Source organism: Sabethes cyaneus, chromosome 2, assembly GCF_943734655.1.
Source record: "Sabethes cyaneus chromosome 2, idSabCyanKW18_F2, whole genome shotgun sequence".
Classification (NCBI taxonomy): domain Eukaryota; kingdom Metazoa; phylum Arthropoda; class Insecta; order Diptera; family Culicidae; genus Sabethes; species Sabethes cyaneus.
The window spans coordinates 125762956-125781853 of NC_071354.1; the positions used below are offsets into that span (position 1 = coordinate 125762956).

Sequence of the window (18898 nt, forward strand, 5' to 3'; positions counted from 1 at the left end):
TAATTCTAAGTTAAATGTGAAGCTTTGCTTTCCTCAATGGAGCTAGCTGTCTTGGCACTCGAAGATGGATGTGGTTGGATACGCTAGGCCGTCAACCGCGTTGTTAAGTAAAGAAACCCTGAGTGCATGGAGTGACTTGTGACGGAGATCAACTGGAAGGGGGGTTGATGAATTCATAAATTAGGGATCTCTGGCAACCGCCGTCAATAATACGAGTAAGCAGATTCAACGACGCATTCTAGTTATATCAGGTCTACTGTTCCATTCGTAAGTAATTTCGATCAAGGAGCATAAACCGTACGCAAAATATAAGTGCATTTGCCGTATTTGAACGCAAGGTGTTGGTAACTGGAAGCAGAGAGCGGCCCAGGCGTATAAACCATGAGCTGCAGGCACTACTTTGAAAGATTCCCATCGTACACCTGCCGGCTGACATGTTGTACGAATGCACCCTCGGCACCAGGTTGAAACTGACTTGCGAGTTCTTGATATAGCACAATACACCCCGGCTCGTTACGACGTAGCATTTTATTTCTTGGCTCTCTTGCCGATAGCGCCGTCACTGGTCTGCAACGTGCATTCAACCAAATTTCAGCAGTGGTTGACTCTCATCTGTCTCAGCAAGTGTTACGTCTTCTTCTTCTTCTTCAGCAGCATAGAGCCGGGGTGGCTCGTGCTGTTTCAAGCACTCGTCTCCATTCAACTCGGTCTTGGGCCACTCGTCGCCAATTGCCTAGTCGTCTCAGAAGTCGCAAATCGCTTTAGACCTGGTGGAGCCATCGTGCACGGTGGGCCCCCCTGTTCCTGGTGCCGGTGGGGTTGTTGAAGAGGACTATTTTCGTCGCACTGTCGTCCGGCATCCTTACGACGTGTCCGGCCCACCGTAGCCTGCCAACTTTCGCTAGATGTACAATGGGAGTCTCCCCAAGCAGTGCCTGTAGCTCGTGATTCATACGCCTCCGCCACTCTCCGCTTTCAGTTTGTACTCCGCCAAATATCGTCCGCAGCACTTTCCGCTCAAACACGGCAAGGGCGCGTATGTTCTCCGTAAGCAGCGTCACGGCTTCAAGTCCATAAAGAACTACCGGTCTAATAATGGTTTTGTACATTGTTAGCTTCGTGCGGCGGCATATGCTTCCTGATCGTAGCGTTTTACGAAGGGCAAAATAGGCCCGATTTCCCGCTTGGATGCGCCGCAGGATCTCCTTACTAGTGTTGTTGTCCGCGGTCACTAGCGATCCCAAATACACGAACTCCTCTACCACTTCAAGTTCATCGCCGTCAACGGTTACCGTCCGTGGGAGGCGCGCGTTTGTTTCCTTTGAGCCTCTTCCTTTCATGTATTTGGTCTTCGACGCAATTATTTTTAGCCCAATTCTCCTAAACTCCACTTTCAGTCTGGCGTAGATTGCCTCCGCCGTCGCAAAGTTCCTGGCAATGATATCGAAGTCATCTGCAAAGCTTAGAAGTTGGCTACTCTTGGTAAAAATCGTGCCTCCCGTTTCGATGCCCGCTCGTCGGATTACCCCATCAAGAGCGATGTTGAACAGCATGCAGGATAGACCGTCACCTTGTCTCAACCCTCGTTGCGTGTCGAAGGGACTCCAGAGTGTCCCAGAGATGCGTACGAAACACATCACTCGATCCCATGTAGTTCTGATCAGTCGCGTCAGTTTGTCCGGAAAACCGTATTCGTGCATTATCTGCCATAGCTTGTCTCGATCGACTGTATCGTATGCTGCTTTGAAATCAATAAAGATGCGATGCGTGGGCACGTTGTACTCCCAACATTTCTGCAAGATCTGTCGGATAGTAAAAATTTGGTCCGCAGTTGCGCGAGCCCCCATGAAACCCGCCTGATAATTCCCTACGAAACCTTGTGCTATCGGTGACAGCCGGCGTAACAGGATCTGGGAGAGTACCTTGTAGGCCGCGTTTACCAGCGTAATACCACGATAGTTGCAGCAGTCTAGCCGATCACCCTTTTTGTAGATGGGACAAACCACTCCTTCCATCCATTCCTCCGGTAGCTTTTCCTCCTCCCAAATCCTCGAAATAACCCAGTGTAGAGCCTTTGCTAGCGTTTCTCCGCCATGTCTATAAGGCTTTGCCGGTAGGCGGTCCTTCCCAGCGGCTTTATTGGTCTACAGCAGCCTGATTTCTCGTTTGACTTCTTGGAGATCAGGTGCTAGGACATTACTATCTTCCATGGGCGCTCCTAGTTTAATTTCCGTTCCGCCTCCTTCTGCGACTTCGCCATTGAGGTGTTCATCGAAGAACTGCTTCCACCTGTCGACCACCTCGCGCTCGTTTGTAATTATAGTTCCTCCCTCGTCCCTACACATGTCAGGTTTCGGTGTGTAGCCCTTCCGAGTTTGGTTCACCTTCTCATAAAACTTGCGCGTGTCATTAGCTTGGAATAGTTGCTCTAATTCTTCACGATCTCTGTCGTCCTGTTGGCGCTTTTGTCTCCTCAGGATCGTGGTCAACTGGTTCCTAGCTCGTAGGTATTTGGCCAGGTTCTCTCTACTGGCAATATAGATAAATTTTCCAAGCATTTTTTTTCTCCTCCGCCGCTTGTTGGCATTCCCCATCAAAACAATCATTTTGTGTACTCCGAGGCTCAATACCTAGTACCGCGGTAACGGCCTCTCCGATGGCCGAGCATATTCTGCACCAACCGTCTTCGAGGTTTGAAGCACCTAACTCCTCGGAAGAAGGCAGTGCTTCATTCAGTACTCGCGCGTAGTTCTAGGCAGCTTGTGGGTTATCTAGCTGCCTGATGTTCAGCCGAAGAGGGCGGCTTTGACGTGTCCGGTATACGGTGGACAGCTTTGAGCGCACATGTACTGCTTAAGACATAGCATAATAGTTGCTTCAGAAAAGTTTCTTCACTCAAAAAGCACTTTCTAGTGGTGAAAAAATATTCGGACTTTAGGGTGTCCCTAATCAGATACAAAAAATATTTTCTCTATTTTAAGTCAGAAATGATTATTACTTACAGAAAAGTTGTAGTTAAACTATTTTCAAGAAACTTTGTTGAAAACTGAAGATTTCTATCTCTTACATGAAAGAAGTTATAGAACCAAACTCTTAGGGACACCCTTCAAAACAGTTTGTTCGATCTAGCTCTTCAATAACGCTTTGTATGCTTTTCAAATGTTCTAAGAAATTATTAATCACATTAAATTGCATATTTTCGTTGAAGACAGTAGAGCTCTATCTTTTTCCCTTTAGCAGCTATCACTGGTTTTTTAAATTTTACTTGCAATGTTTAACGGGGTGTATCTCGGGGGAGAGCAGCTATGAGCAGCTAATCTCACTTGTTTTTTGTGACTCAACTTATACTGTATCCCACTATGTACAACTTAGGGCGGAACACTGTGGAACATCTGAGAAAAGTTACCATGAAGGCAATCGTTTTTAAAGCTCAAAACTATGGAAACCATAGTTTCCCAAATAAAAACTTTGCTATATAACAATACTGAAACGAATGTAGCACTCATAGGCTATAATGTGTTATAACTATTTTCATAAAAATGTAAGTAATTTGCTAAATTTTATTTAATAAACATCAAAACCACTGTTTTTCCATTAGCACGTAACCAGGCTGAAAAAACCAGCAGCAATCCGCTCTTGATGATGATTTGGAAAACACACAATTATGATAACGTTTACTTATTCTAGAAACTAAACAGCTGTGAATATGCTCTCACAGAACAATTCTACTTCTTTTTATCACGGAAGAACACAAAAATTCCCCTCTGATATGAAAATATAAATCAATTTTCATTCTCTAGCCACTAGCAGCATTTTGTTTTTAATTCCAGCATATGGTGCGTTATTTACACTACTAATGTGCTACTACCGATATGTGAGACCTGAAACGCCTGAAAAGCTTCTATCGTGTTGACATAGGTGATATTTGAGTGATAACCACTTGCTTCTGGCGCTAATGTATATGAACGATTCAATGATACACTAGCGCCAGCAGCAAGCTGTTGTCACTGCAAAACTAATTATCTTCAATGAGCCTGGAATGTAGGCAATACCGACACGTTATCCATCGGTCTCTTTTGATCTGTTTTTGCAAACTATCTAATCCTTGTGCAGGCTACTTCGGCCGGTCGGATTTAAAAAAACACAGACACCACTATAGAAAATGGGCTCAATTTAGCCGCAGCGACTTCACCATTTCTCGCGACTATAACAAAAAACAAATCTGACATACCCTAACCGTAAAGAGTTTATTCAGGAAATGGGGAATTATTTTCAGTTAAAAGCTATTTTGGTTGAAATTGAGTGTTCTTTTGACTAAAAAGATAATATTGAAATAATAGAAACCAAATGTTAAAAATTTTGCCTTCCAGTTGGCATTGAGATACGTCGTATGTTCGAATCTCGGCTGGGAGAGGCTGTTAGAGTCCATCGGATCGGGTCTCTTCGAGACGCAGTGACCCAGTAAAGAACTATTTGGTTTGTATATCTCGATTGCAACTGAGATATACGAAATCATATCTAAACGAAAAAGTTATATTTCACGCTATATAGGAACATATATGTACCAAAGTGGAGGCGATATACGTGCGAAAATTTTGACAATTATTTGTAATTATATTTTGCGTAGTTTTTATAACATGCAACTAAATACTCCTGAATATATGATTAAGATATAATCAAATATTGCAATCGTCTATACTGCTTTATAATTCACAGTCATGAATTGTATACACTCAAGTACTTACTTTTTTACACGGTTTGTTTTTTCGATTATGAGGAACGGGACAACTTAAGGACCATTTATTTATTTCTCAATACATTTGGGAGCGGCCCGACATTCGTTACGTAGTTTGTAAATGGTTCCTAAGTTGTACCGTTCTTGAGTAATCGAAAAAAACAAACCGTGTAAAAAAAGACTTGTATGAAGACACGCACGACTGCAAAACAACTTATTGTTCACTTCGATTTAACATACTCTAATCATTATACAATTCCAATGTGAAGTTGACATGAAAACGATTTAATGAGAACTTTCTATTACGATTTTGTGTTATCTGAGGAAGGTGCTGCTAACAACTTATCTTGCAAGATTTTAAACTTCGCTCTTGAAGTGATCCGCCGAGCAGATTTCGAAACCGGTGGTTTGATTTTCAGACTTCTTCAAAACTTCTTGGCTACGCAGGTGACTTTGATATTAAAACCAGAAACTTTGCCACTGCAGAGGCCATTTGCGCTAAACTGAAAGCGGTGGCTAGGAGGATTCGGCCTAAAATAAACGCGTCGAAGATTAAATACATGAATGACAGAAGCTCAAACGAAACGAACGTGCTTTTTTCGCGGACGGTAATCGTTGACGGCGACGAACCAAAAGTGGTAGATGAGTTCGCGTATGTGGGATGGCTGATAGCCGTGGACAACACAAATAAGAAGATACAGTGATGTTGCTGCTCACCAATTGCGGACAGCACAAATCCGCAGACGAAAGTACGATACCCACTATCTTTCAACTAATCCTGTTGGCCGTAAGACAAATAGTATCAGCTTTCAATGGACAGCGAAACAGGACGAATTTTCGGGAGAATAAAACACCACATGATCGCACTTGACCATCTACAGGGGTTAGACAAAATGATCGGGACAGGCAAAATTTTGATGAAATTCAAACGGCCATAACTTCCTTAAAATTGGACATTTTTATATGAAACTAATTGCATTCGACGGGAAAATCTTTCTAGTTTTCCTAAAATATTTCGAGATTTGTCAGTGGATACCGGATATATTTCGAGTTATCTGGGGGTATGTCAAAAACTGATTTTTTTCATCGTTTGTATCTTTTTCTGACATGAAAATTTATTCATCTTCATATTTTATCCCAAAACTAGATTTCATTTCCAGCCGATTGGTGAAAAAAGAACGGAAATCCGACGAGAAACAACCAAGTTACGGCCATTTTTGTAAAATCAGTACTAGTAACATCTATTGCTCTGGTCAGTTTAGGACATGACGCAAACCATGTCAATATGAGCATCAAGCGTTAAGATTTTATGAGCCATTTACACTGGAAGCATTAACAGTTCCACAGCGTGCGATGGCAACCCTGTAGCAGGTTCTAGGTACCCCGGCCAATGTGGTCGTTTCAAGGAATATTCAAAATCATGGCAATATGGGTGTCAAACTTCAGGATTTTCAACCCTCGTAAATTTTTGAAGTTTGACATTCATATTGGGATGGTTTTGGTTATGTTTTAAAATGGTCATAAAGATAAGATATTACTGGCAACATTTCCAGAACTGATTTCACTAAAATGGCCATATCTCGGTTGTTTTTAGTCGGATTTCCGTTCTTTTTCGACTAATCGACTGGAAATAAAATCTTAATTTGGGATAAAATATGAAAATTAATAAATTTCCATGACAGAAAAAGATACAGTCGATTAAAAAAATCAGTTTTTGACATACCCCCAGACAACCCGGAGTATCTCTGGTATCCGCTGGCTAATGCAAATTTTAAAATATTTTTGGAAAACTAGGAAAATTTCTCCGTCGAATGCAATTGGTTTCATCTAAAAATGTTCGATTTTGTAAAAGTTATGGCCGTTTGAATTTCATTAAAATTTTGCCTGTCCCGATCATTTTGTCTAACCCCTGTATATTACGCAACTAAACTATCTCGGATAACAGTATTCTATTTATACGGACGTTACATTGCTCTAATCTTCTTATATTTAACAAAGCTGTTTGGCAGAGAATCCAGTAATAGATTCCGTCGCACTCAATCTCAGTTAAAACAAGCGGCGTATTCAAACTGCTTTGCCCTTCGCAAAACGCTACGAAAAAGGCATAAGCCACCGTACGAACCCCCTACTAGACCGATGGTTTTTATAGATTTGACAATACTGATGCAGGGCATACGCGCTTTTGCGGACGACATTTGGATTAGTACAAGCTGAAAGCTAAGAGCAGCGGAGGTGCATGAATCAATAGATACTGCTTTTGGGGCGAACCAACCACTGGTTGAAAGCCTCATTGAAAAAAGTTAATAAATAAATAGATACTGCTTGGGAATACGTGCATTTGGCGAAAAACGGTAAGCCACGGTGTACCGGACAGGTCGTAAGGAAAACAGTTTTTCACAACAACCCCACCGGCACCCAGAACAGAGGGACTGAACGTGCGAGATGGTTCGTTCAGTTCTAAAGTGACATTTTTTATTTTTTAAATAAAATAAACTGCGACTTCAGAGACGCCTGGGAAATGACCGACGAGTAACCCAAGACCGAGTTGAAAAGAGCTTAAAACAGTAAGAACTAACCCGGCTCTAAGATGCTGCTCACGACGACGAGGATCGTACAACATGGCCCGTAAATATTCCTGTGCTCTAAGCAGCTGGCTATGAAATTTCAAGCTAAAAAGTATAGAACAAATTTTCGTCTGGGGGGGGGGGGGGGGTTGAACCCCCCAACCCCCCCGTCGCTACACTCATGATATTGGCAGTCTTAGACTGTTTTGCGTTTTTGGTTTGCAAGTTTTCATAGCATTTAATATGTTATAGTATTTAATTAGAATGGTTAGTAAACTTATTGATGTTTTTTAAACTTTATTGCAGAGGAAATTTTTACAACATTCGAGGCCATGTGGTTTTCCCCGGATGGATCAAACATCATGTATGCATGTTTTAACGATACCCTTGTTGGGCAAATGAGTTTCCCATGGTTTACGTCAAACAATATATTACCTGCAGGGAAAGAAAATATTAGAAAACTTTTTCCCATCTCGAAACACATTCGGTATCCAACGGCAGGCGCTATTAATCCGGAAGTAACATTATGGGTTGTGAATATAACAAATTTTAGCGAGATAGAAACAATTGAATTAACTAAACCAGTAGCATTGGAAGGCCTGTAAGTATGAATGTATATATTATTGTTCCCCCATAATTTTTTTTCATTTTAACAGAGATCATTATTTTATATCAGCTGGTTGGATTGGTGCGTCTAGCAATCAAATTTCAACAGTGTGGATGTTGCGGACACAAAAATTGTTGTTAGTGGCAACGTGTTATAGTCCAACGTGGAAATGTGAAGAGGTAACTGCATTAGTTTACGGTCACTAGTTATCAGTTGATGAATAATCATATGTAAAAGAACTATTTTGCATCAAGACTTCTGCTTCTTACACCAATCGATCGGAAAATCTTCTAAGAATTGACCCGAATGAAAAAAAGTATGGATTCTTGATGTTGAACTATTGAAAAATTGAAAATAATGAACCTATGTTTTACCAGAATTCTCGCTTCGTAATTGGTTGGAAGATTCTTTACAATGATCTAAACCTATACCAATTTGATATCTATGCTTGGGAAGTAAGCCAAAACAAGTGACCAAGTTTCCTCATTTCAACAAGATTTCTTAACACCGCGGTTCAACCTAGACCATTTTGATGTCCTTGCTTGGGAAGTACGCCAGAGAGAGTAACAAATCCCCCTCGTGCCAACAGATTTCTTATGAGCGCGATTAAACCTAGTCCAATTTGATGTCTGTGTTAGGGAAGTGAGCCAGAAAAAATGACACAAGTTTGTTGTCCTAACAGATCGCAAATTTTTTACTGCGAGACGATTAAACCTCGGAACTTTATATCTGTGTTGGAAAAATGTGCTACAGCTGTACTGTTCGCATGCTTGCCGTTTCATTAGAAGTGTAGTGAAAAGATGTGCTTTTGAAAAAATAGGATTGAATTGGTAAAATCCCTTCAACGTGGGAAACCATGGATAATAAAAACAATCTTTAATTTCAGTAAGGTAGCAGGAAAGCAATAGTTTGTGTTCTTGATTTTGTTAAATTGTTTTCAAATGCACAATCTTTTGAGGATTGAACGTATGCAATGTTAGTACTTTGAAAAACGTTACATACAACGCATGTAGCATATATATATGTTGCATATAGGGGTACCTGGGGTAATAAGCACCGTCGAGGCAAAATGCACCCCCTCCGTTTCTAAGCTAAAACGCATTTTAAAAACAAAAAAGTGAGTCTGCCAGTGAAATCGATGTTTGCTTTGGGTACTGTGTCAATTTGGCAGTGCTATCTAACAAGAAAACGTAAATAATAACAAAAATAGGTTTTCTATAAATAACCTGTGTTATGAAACCTTAATTCTTCGCAACGAAATTGCTTAAAATAATACATACATTTATATTATTTCGATACAATTTATATATTCCTTTCTCATGCAAAATTATACCAAATGTAATTTCCTATAAATATTACGTTACGCACTCCGCACTACCCATAATGCCCACCAAACATCTACCAACTGTAACAAATTGAACAATGCAACTATCAAAATCACAACTGTGACAAAATATAAATTTCGATATCAAAGCAGTATATAAAAGTCAGTCGCACTGAACACAAGAAAAAACTCTCTCATCATTCGTTTCGCTTTTTCGATAAAAAGAATTCCGTTAGGATCGGTTCCCGTCTCTGTGGCCGCTGTAATACGTTCTCCCGGTAAACATTTTGGTGCCGAAACCCGGGACCGAAGTTGCAGTCATCGTTCGTCGTTCATCATTCGTCGGAGGTATATATTAACCTCAACCACCACGTGGTGTCCAAGTGCAAGTCGACCAAGTCCGTGCCCAGCGGTTCAACGGTTCCGAATCAATCTGGCACAACGCTGTAGTGGACACGGCCATTCACCGTAGTACTATACGGTCTCTTCGCATCGATCCGGATCAAATCCGGCAACAAGCATTCGTCGTTCGTTTAAGGTACTAACCTAAACCACCACGTGGATTCAGTTGATCGCAACCGGAATAGTTCCTTGCACAACGGTCCGGAGCACGTCCAGCAGAAAGCTACAAGTATCGTTGTTCGTCGAGGTGCTAATCTCCATCACCACGTGTCGTTCTGGTGTAAGTAGACAAGGTCCTTACCCACGTTCCGGAATTGATCCAGTAGAAGCTGTAGCGTCATCAGCAGCAGCTAGTTTGTGTTTCGACGAAGTTCACCAGTCGCTGCAAGCAATTGGCCAGTACAACAGCTGCAGTCTCGTGTTTTCCCGTCGGCAGTCATCTAGAACCGACAGCACCCAGAATACGGTTGAGGTTAGGTGGTAAGAAGCAGTAAACCAGGTAATTGCTTTATCTTTCTAAAACAATGACACCCAAGAAGAAGACACAGTAAATAACAAAATTGAAAATTTTGTACCGTCGGCGGACCAATATTTTGGGTTCCGCTAATTTGATTAAAATATTTGACGAGTCTTTCGATCCCACTAAAATCGATCAATTGCCCATTCGCATTCAACGTCTTGATGCATTATGGCGCAAGTTCGAAGAGACTCAAGACGAAATAGAAGTTCTAGAAGACACCGACGATGAATTTTCGCAAGAGAGGCTAGAATTTCAAACACTCTATTATGAGCTGAAAGGATCTTTGCAAAGCAAGATTCCTTTGCAGCAATCCCAACCACCACCACCTCCTCAAGTACAATCTGTTCCTTCATTCAATCCTGTTCAATCGAACATTCGTCTTCCTGAAATGAAATTGAAGGAATTTTCTGGGGATCTCGATGATTGGGTTACTTTTCGCGATCTTTTTGTCTCGCTTATTCATTCAAATCTGCAACTTACGGCAGTGCAGAAAATGCATTATTTGCGAGCTACACTTACAGGAGACGCGGCTCATATTATATCCGCTCTCGAGATCTCGGCCAATAATTATCTCGTGGCGTGGAATTTATTAAAAGAACGATACGAGAACTCGAACATGTTAATAAAGCGTCACATGGGTGCATTGTTGACTATTTCTCCTCTCAAAAAGGAATCTGGACAGGGGCTTGTAGACCTCGCTGACGAATTCGATCGTCACGTTCAATTGTTGGATAAACTCGAAGGGACTGAGAATCACTGGAATGCTTTTTTGGTAGAACGACTTAGTCAATGCTTAGACGCCGTTAGTCTTCGTGAGTGGGAAACCGACGTTTCCAGAACAGATGAAAATCCTACATATAAAAACCTTCTCGAGTTTATCCACAAAAGATCGCGAATTGTCCAGACATTAAAGCTCTCCCAATCGGCAAACATTAACACCCAATCCGAGATCAGGTCATTTAAAACACGATCTGCTGTCGCCCATGTTGCTTCCGATAATGCGCGAAGGTGCGCTAGCTGTAAGCAAGCTCACTTCTTGTTCCAGTGTGAGCAATTTAGAACATTGTCTCCTCAGCAACGATTCGAGTTCGTTAAGCAGCATGGGCTATGCATCAACTGCATAAAGGGAAAACACCAAGCGAAGAATTGCTCCAGCGGGTCCTGCAAAAGCTGCTTTAAGAAACATCATTCGATGCTGCATCTACCACCATTGCCGTCGGCCTCTGGTTCACAACCAATGATAACTAAACCATCGGTGTCATCAAGCAAACCCGCTGAAGCAAACTGAAGCAATGTTTCGAAGACGGTAAAGCACTCACTCCAGACGAACAGCACTGCGAAAATCACTTCACCTCCACCACTACACGCGACAAAACGGGTCGCTACGTCGTTCGGCTTCCGCTAAAAGAAAACGAATTGGAAATGCTCGGTGATTCATACACTTGTGCCCTCCGACGTTTCCAACAAATGGAAAGAAGGTTCGCCACCGATGAAAACCTTCGTCGTGATTATCATCAGTTTTTGGAGGAGTACGAGAGGTTGGGTCACATGGAGTTGACATCGCGCGCGTCGTGTAGCCCACAATTTTTCCTACCCCATCATGCCATCCAACGCCCAGAGAGTACGACTACCAAAATACGTGTAGTTTCCGATGGTTCTTGTCGGGGAACTACTAAGCTGTCTCTGAACGATGCATTGTTTGTGGGACCAACTGTTCAACCAGCTCTATTCTCGACCGTCGTCAATTTTCGGCTGCCTCAATTTGCCATTACGGCCGATGCTGAGAAAATGTTCAGGCAGATATGGATTCACCCAGACGACCGAAAATTCCAGCAAATTCTCTGGCGTAGGAATCCCACCGATCCCATACGGGCATATCAACTTAAAACGGTCACTTACGGTCTAGCAAGCTTACCATTCCACGCTGCTCGGGTTTTAAATCAGCTTGCTATCGATGAAGGACAACGCTTTCCTTTGGCAGTCCCAGTGATTCAAAGGGGAACCTACGTAGATGACATCATATTCGGACACGATCATCATGCTACGTTGACGGACACTTGTAAACAGTTGATGGAAATGTTTAAATCAGCCGGATTCGTACTTCGAAAATGGGCATTAAACGATAGGACGGTACTCAGTAATGTGCCTGAAGAGCTGTGGGAGACATCTGAAAATTTAGAACTAGATCGTTCGTCAGCAGTCAAAACCTTGGGGTTGGTGTGGTTCCCCTAAAGAGACATGTTCAAATTTAAGGTTCCTGTCCTACCGAATCTGACCGCCGTGACAAAACGGATTGTTGTTTCCGAAATGTCCCAGCTCTTCGATCCACTGGGACTTCTCGGATCAGTCGTCATGAACGCAAAAATGTTCATACAAACTCTATGGGCTGCAGATTGGTCGTGGGACTCTGAGCTGTCAGAAGAGTCAAGTACATGGTGGAGAAAGTATCGATCAGACATTAACCAACTTCAATCACTAGAGGTTCCTAGAAAGGTCGTATGGAACGCTCGAACGCTTACGGTTGCTGTGTGTACGCCGTATCACCGGACGAACTCGGTCTGATGCATTCGCATTTAATAACATCGAAATCTCGCATTGCACCTCTGCGTGAACAGTCGATTCCGCGCCTGGAACTTTGTGCAGCTCTCCTTGGCAGTCAATTGGTTCACAATTTACGGACTAATACTGGTTTCAACGAACAGGTTACATTTTGGTCTGACTCAACGATCGTACTTCACTGGATCAAGTCCAGATCGTACAACTGGAAGGCGTTTGTATCCAACCGTGTCGCAGAGATTCAGCGTCTCCTAAATGGATCGGAATGGAGACACGTACCGACAGAACTCAACCCGGCCGATCGAATTTCCAGAGGAATGCTTGCAGGTGAAATACTAATGGACAAACTTTGGTGGCATGGCCCATCGTTTCTTACCTCCCCTTTCGAGTGTTGGCCTGACTGCATACTTTCGCTCCCGACCAAGTCGGAACTGGAACCAGAATTGCGTCCACTAGTTTCTCTCCACTCGCATCAAAGCCAGTCATCCATATTCAGCAAATTTTCGGACATAGCCAAGCTAACTCGATGTGTTGCTTATTGCTTCCGTTTTTGCAACAACTGCAAATTTACAGGAACTCAACGAATTTTCTCACTATTGTCAACAAGTGAAGTCGACTACGCATTGAAGGCTTTGATTCGTCTTGCCCAACGCGAGGCATTCCCAGCGGAAGTTCGTATATACAGCCGTGAAAGCGCCAAGTGTAACGCCGAACCCATTTCGAAATCGCCACTAAAGAATCTGAACTTATTTATGGATGAATTTGGCCTCTTACGGATAGATGGACGACTCAAGAATTTGAAAGCACCATTTGATACACGCCATCCTATTCTGATTCCAGCCAATCACAAGCTAAGCTGGTTAATCGCCAGGTCGATTCATCTTCGGACACTTCACGGTGGACCTTCACTAATTGTTGCTACCATTCGTCAACGCTTTTGGCCGCTGCGTAGTCGAGATTTAGCCCGCAAAATTGTTCGAGAATGCGTAACCTGTTTTCGGTGCAACCCAACACCAGCAAATCAAATAATGGCGCCTCTACCACCGGTTCGCGTTACACCAGCTCGTCCGTTCTTGTTTTCTGGGATGGATTATTGTGGGCCGTTCTTCGTTCGTCCATTGAGTGGGAGAGGCGCGTCGATCAAAGTCTACGTCGGGCTATTCGTTTGTTTGGTGGTGATGGCCGTGCATCTCGAGATTATCGCCGATCTATCTTCCGTCGCTTGTATCAATGCTATCAGACGATTTGTCGCGCGCCGCGGACGGGTTCTCGAGTTGCACTGCGACAACGCGACCGCATTCGTCGGGGCGGATCGCGAGTTACGTAAAATGCGACAAGATTTCCTGCAGCAGTTCAAGTGGAAGGAATGGGCCGAACACTGTTCTGGGAATGACATTATATTTCGTTTCATCCCTGCTCGCTTTCCACATTTCGGAGGCATATGGGAAGCCGGCATAAAATCCTTTAAGTACCATTTTAGACGCATTATGGGTCTGAAGGCCTTTTCTATGGACCAGCTTTTAACTGTCGTAACGCAAATTGAGTCTGTGCTAAACTCGCGTCCACTTTCACCAATTTCTGACTCACCGCATGACGTTTCTGCCTTGACTCCAGGGCATTTTCTCGTTGGGGAGCCTCTACTGTCAATCCCCGAGCCAGATTTGAGTGATTTGACACCTAATCGCCTGAACCGTTTGCAGGATATGAAACGCTCGATCCAAGACCTGTGGCGCTGCTGGTCTCGTGACTACGTGAGTCAGCTACATCAACGCACTAAATGGAAACGCCCATCAGTGGACATTCGTCAGGGACAACTAGTCTTTTTGAAGCTCGACAACTATCCACCACTACGATGGCCCCTTGGACGTGTTACCGAAGCCATCACTGGCCCAGATGGCCGAGTTCGAGTCGTGATCGTTAAAACTGCTGCTGGAGTATATAAACGGGCCATAACGGAGATTGCGGTCCTTCCAATCGAGTCTACACATGAAAACCAAACTGTTCTTCCGAGATCATCACCCGTAATCGACGAAGTTGTTGGTTGAAATGGACGGTTTCAACGGCGGCCGGCATGTTGTGAAACCTTAATACTTCGCAACGAAATTGCTTAAAATAATACATACATTTATATTATTTCGATACAATTTATATATTCCTTTCTCATGCAAAATTATACCAAATGTAATTTCCTATAAATATTACGTTACGCACTTTGCGCACTACCCATAATGCCCACCAAACATCTACCAACTGTAACAAATTGAACAATGCAACTATCAAAATCACAACTGTGACAAAATATAAATTTCGATATCAAAGCAGTATATAAAATTCAGGCGCACTGAACACAAGAAAAAACTCTCTCATCATTCGTTTCGCTTTTTCGATAAAAAGAATTCCGTTAGGATCGGTTCCCGTCTCTGTGGCCGCTGTAATACGTTCTCCCGGTAAACAACCTGTATTTTTTTGCTTCGTTTCGCTAATACTGTTTAACTGCTCTGAGAATATTAATAGGTGGTAAATGTTATAATTCGATTAATTGTGGTTCGAGCTACACAATTCTGATAAAACATTAAAGTTTAGATATTTATTACTTTTGTTTTAACCAAGAATATCTTTTGTGTAAGTTCGGGGTAAAATGCACGCTCAGCAAACATGCTTTATTTACTTTGCTTCTTTTAAAAATGGATTCGCAATTACGTTCAAATGTCTACTATGTTGTCAGGTACTGTTAAATAACTGCAGTCAGCACTGGAGGCTGTTAAATACTGTTTTTCAAAAATTATACTACTTGGGTATACGAATTTGCAAAGTAAACACACCTCCAATATTTCGTCTTCCTTCCCTCGCTTAGGAAGTGTAATCACAGCATTAGGTAAAAACTAGAAACGACTTTGTCAGTTAGCACGCATGAATTGTATTATAATTATTGAATTCATTGAATATATTCCCACTAATTGATGCAAAACATGCATGGGTGCATTTTGCCCCGGCTGGGTGCGTTTTCAGATACTGAGGTAAAGTATCAGAAATCACTTTGCACGTCTTTTTCACAAATGTTTTCAGCATAATAACTACAGAATCTTTTAACTAATATTCATGAGATTATGCTCAGTATATAAGATTGGTATTAGTTTTAAGCCTTAACAAGGAAAAACCACGATTACCTTAAACGGTGCATATTACCCCGGGTTACCCTAGTATGTATACATGAAGAGTCGAATGATTACAAGCATGAAAACATGCCACTATCACTACAAGGAGACTTACGTAGTCCTGCGTCAGCTATATATGCGGTCGTGTCTTGTATACAACCCCTCTGATTTTTATTGCTTACTAGCCGACCCGACAAACTTCGTATTGCCACAAATTAACCTGTGTTGTACATAAATCATGAATCGCGGATGATCTTTGTCACAATCTCGAGTTTTGCAAGTTTCTGAGGAGTTCAACCTTAGATGATTCATTTTGGTAGTTACGTAACTATGAAAGCATCCCAGGTAACCAATAAGCATCACCAATGCTATTCAAATGTAGGCCAATAAGCATTTAAGTCGCCTTGAATGCTACTTAAATGCTATTTTGACAAAATATACAGCTACTTTACTGCCCATAAATGGAAGACAGTCACATCTGCAAAAACGTGCAACTACGAAAAACGCTGTTGAAGCCATGATCATTTTTCTTTAATCTTGAATCGATTTTGGAAACAAATCGTACAAATCGTCATAAAATAACTTGAATGTACATAACAGAATACTTTTACAAGCAATTTGTTCACAAATGACCTAAAATTTGTTCCACCACTTAGAAAGACTGCCAAAGTTACTGATATGCGTTTATTTGTGCTTGAATAAGCACGAATAAACGCATTACAGTCACAGCTCACAGTATGCCTTGATCCTTGCGTTCAGGTGACTCGGCAGTATTTTCAAGACCACGTGTCGTTGTTTTTTTTTTTTTGATAATTCACGTGTTCGTTCAATTCAATTGTTCAAAATGTCCTTTTTGACTCAAATCTCTTCCTGGCCTTTTTTTCTTTTTATTGTAATTTGTTATTTTGAGTTTATAGTGAGGTCGCACGATGGGGTTTGTTTGACTCAGAAGTTGGTCACTTCCCTGTGTGTCTGGAACACACCCAGAACGTGCCCGAGTATGACCAATGTGATCCTGGACACTATATGTGACAACAAATGAACTATTTCAAACTTTTTTTGCAATTTCGAGTACCGACTTAGAGATGCCACATGTTGTATTTTAGTTGAATTCAGAAACTAATCCCCGTAGAGGTATCTGGAACATTCACGGACATGTTTAGATGTGGCCAATGACGTCTTGAACACTTTATACGACTACCAATAGTCTAGATTTGCAAATCCGTGTATTTATAGGTGTCCATTGATGGGTTTGTTGTGTTTTAAGGTGCTTTTATGTTCAAGTCCCATATATTCCGAAACTTATTCCCACTGTAACTTCGGAATCGTACATCCGATCCAAATTCTCCTCAATAGTGTTCTTCTAAGCCATAAAATTTTCCGTTTGGTAGTTGCTGCAGTCGAATCGGTCCAGGCATTTTCGAAAAACAGATGCTTATTGATATATTTTTACTTCTGTGACTGTTATGCGTTTATTTGTAATATGGGACTGACATAGTTTGATATTTTTTTCAACATCTTGGGAACAAACATAACTTTTTTGTTTGAAATATTGAAAGAACAGTTAATTTAAAGATGATTCCCAGGGTTATCTCAAAAGTGGTGAAAAGTCAGTTGGGACTGTTATGCATTTATGGGCAGTTTACTGATAACCTTCTTATAGTGCTGACAATGCTAATTTACAGCTAATTACCGACACGAAGAATTTGAATACAATTTTGGATGCCAATTTACAACACCTGCAGTCAAAAAGAAATATACAAAAGCGTGCAGTATAAAATGCCAGATACGCTGATTTGCTGCTTATGTTAATGCTTATTAGGTACCAGGAATGGGTAGTTTAATACACAAATTTGCCATTTTCCCTCACAGTAAAGTAGAAAACAACTCTCCTGTCCCCTCAGTGCATAACCAGAAAGCGGATAGTAATATTCGCCATGTACAACATTTCGCTGAATATCATTTTGCGAAAAGCCTTAAGCGGAATGTACCATTTCACGGAAAACTTTTTTGTGGAAAGTACCATTTCGCGATCCTCTCCTTACTCGCTGTCGCTCGTTCCAGGAAACCCAGGTAGACCTAGGAAAACAGATAAACCTAGACAGTAGTGATTTCTACGGGGAGTTGCCTCCCCAAAGTGGGTGGCGCTTCCGACGGCGGGTCACCGGCAACACTCGTGGCCGTCTCGTCCTGAATGATCTAGTGTTACTATAAATAGTTTTTGTGGTCTTGTTATTGACTAATGTTTTATGGAAGAGTCTCGAACTTCTCGATTCGTTCGATTAGTTTTTGAGTTGTATTTCATTTGTATGGGAGCCCCCCTCTTAAAAGGGGAAGGGGTCGTAATTTACCATAGAAAAAATTGGGAGATGGGTTATGACTCGCTTTCTAAAGAGGAGAGGGGTCTCAACTCACCATAGAAAAAAATCTTGCCTCCAAAACCACTTACATGTCAAATTTAGTTCCATTTGCTTGATTATTTCTCGAGTTATGAGGAAATTTGTTTTTCATTTGTATAGGAGCTCCCCCTCCTAAAGTGGGAAGGGTTCCTAATTCAGCATAGAAAATATTCTTGCCTACAAAAACACCCACATGCTAAATTTGGTTCCATTTGCATGATTAGTTCTAGAGTTATGAGGAAATATGTATTTCGTTTGTATGGGAGCCCCCCCTCCTAAAAAGGTAAGGGGTCCTAATTCATCATAGGAAAAATGGTTGCCTCCAAAAACACCCACATGCCAAATTATGTTCCATTTGCTTGATTAGTTCTCGAGTTATGAGGAAATTTGTATTTCATTTGTATGTGAGCCCACCCTCCTAAAGTGGGGAGGGGTCCCAATTCATCATAGAAAAAATTTTTGTCTCCGAAAACACCCACGTGCCAAATTGGGTTCCATTTGTTTAATTAGTTCTCGAGTTATGAGGAAATTTGTATTTCGTTTGTATAGGAGCCCCCCCTCTTAAAGTTGGGAGGGGTCCTAATTCACCATAGAAAATATTTTTGCCCTCGAAAACCTTCACATGCCAAATTTGGT

The 18898-nt window shown here is 41.8% G+C and overlaps 1 protein-coding gene across 1 annotated transcript in view; it reads left to right on the forward strand.

Annotated features, from left to right (window-relative positions):
• Window positions 1-18898, forward strand: part of LOC128738116 (dipeptidyl peptidase 4) — a gene marked incomplete at its 5' end in the record, with an annotated part of 707787 nt that overhangs the window by 243005 nt on the left and 445884 nt on the right. Inside the window, 2 exons of the mRNA XM_053832982.1 lie at window positions 7606-7900; window positions 7956-8085. Coding sequence (XP_053688957.1) covers window positions 7606-7900; window positions 7956-8085 — 425 coding nt within the window. The remainder of the gene's footprint in view (window positions 1-7605; window positions 7901-7955; window positions 8086-18898) is intronic.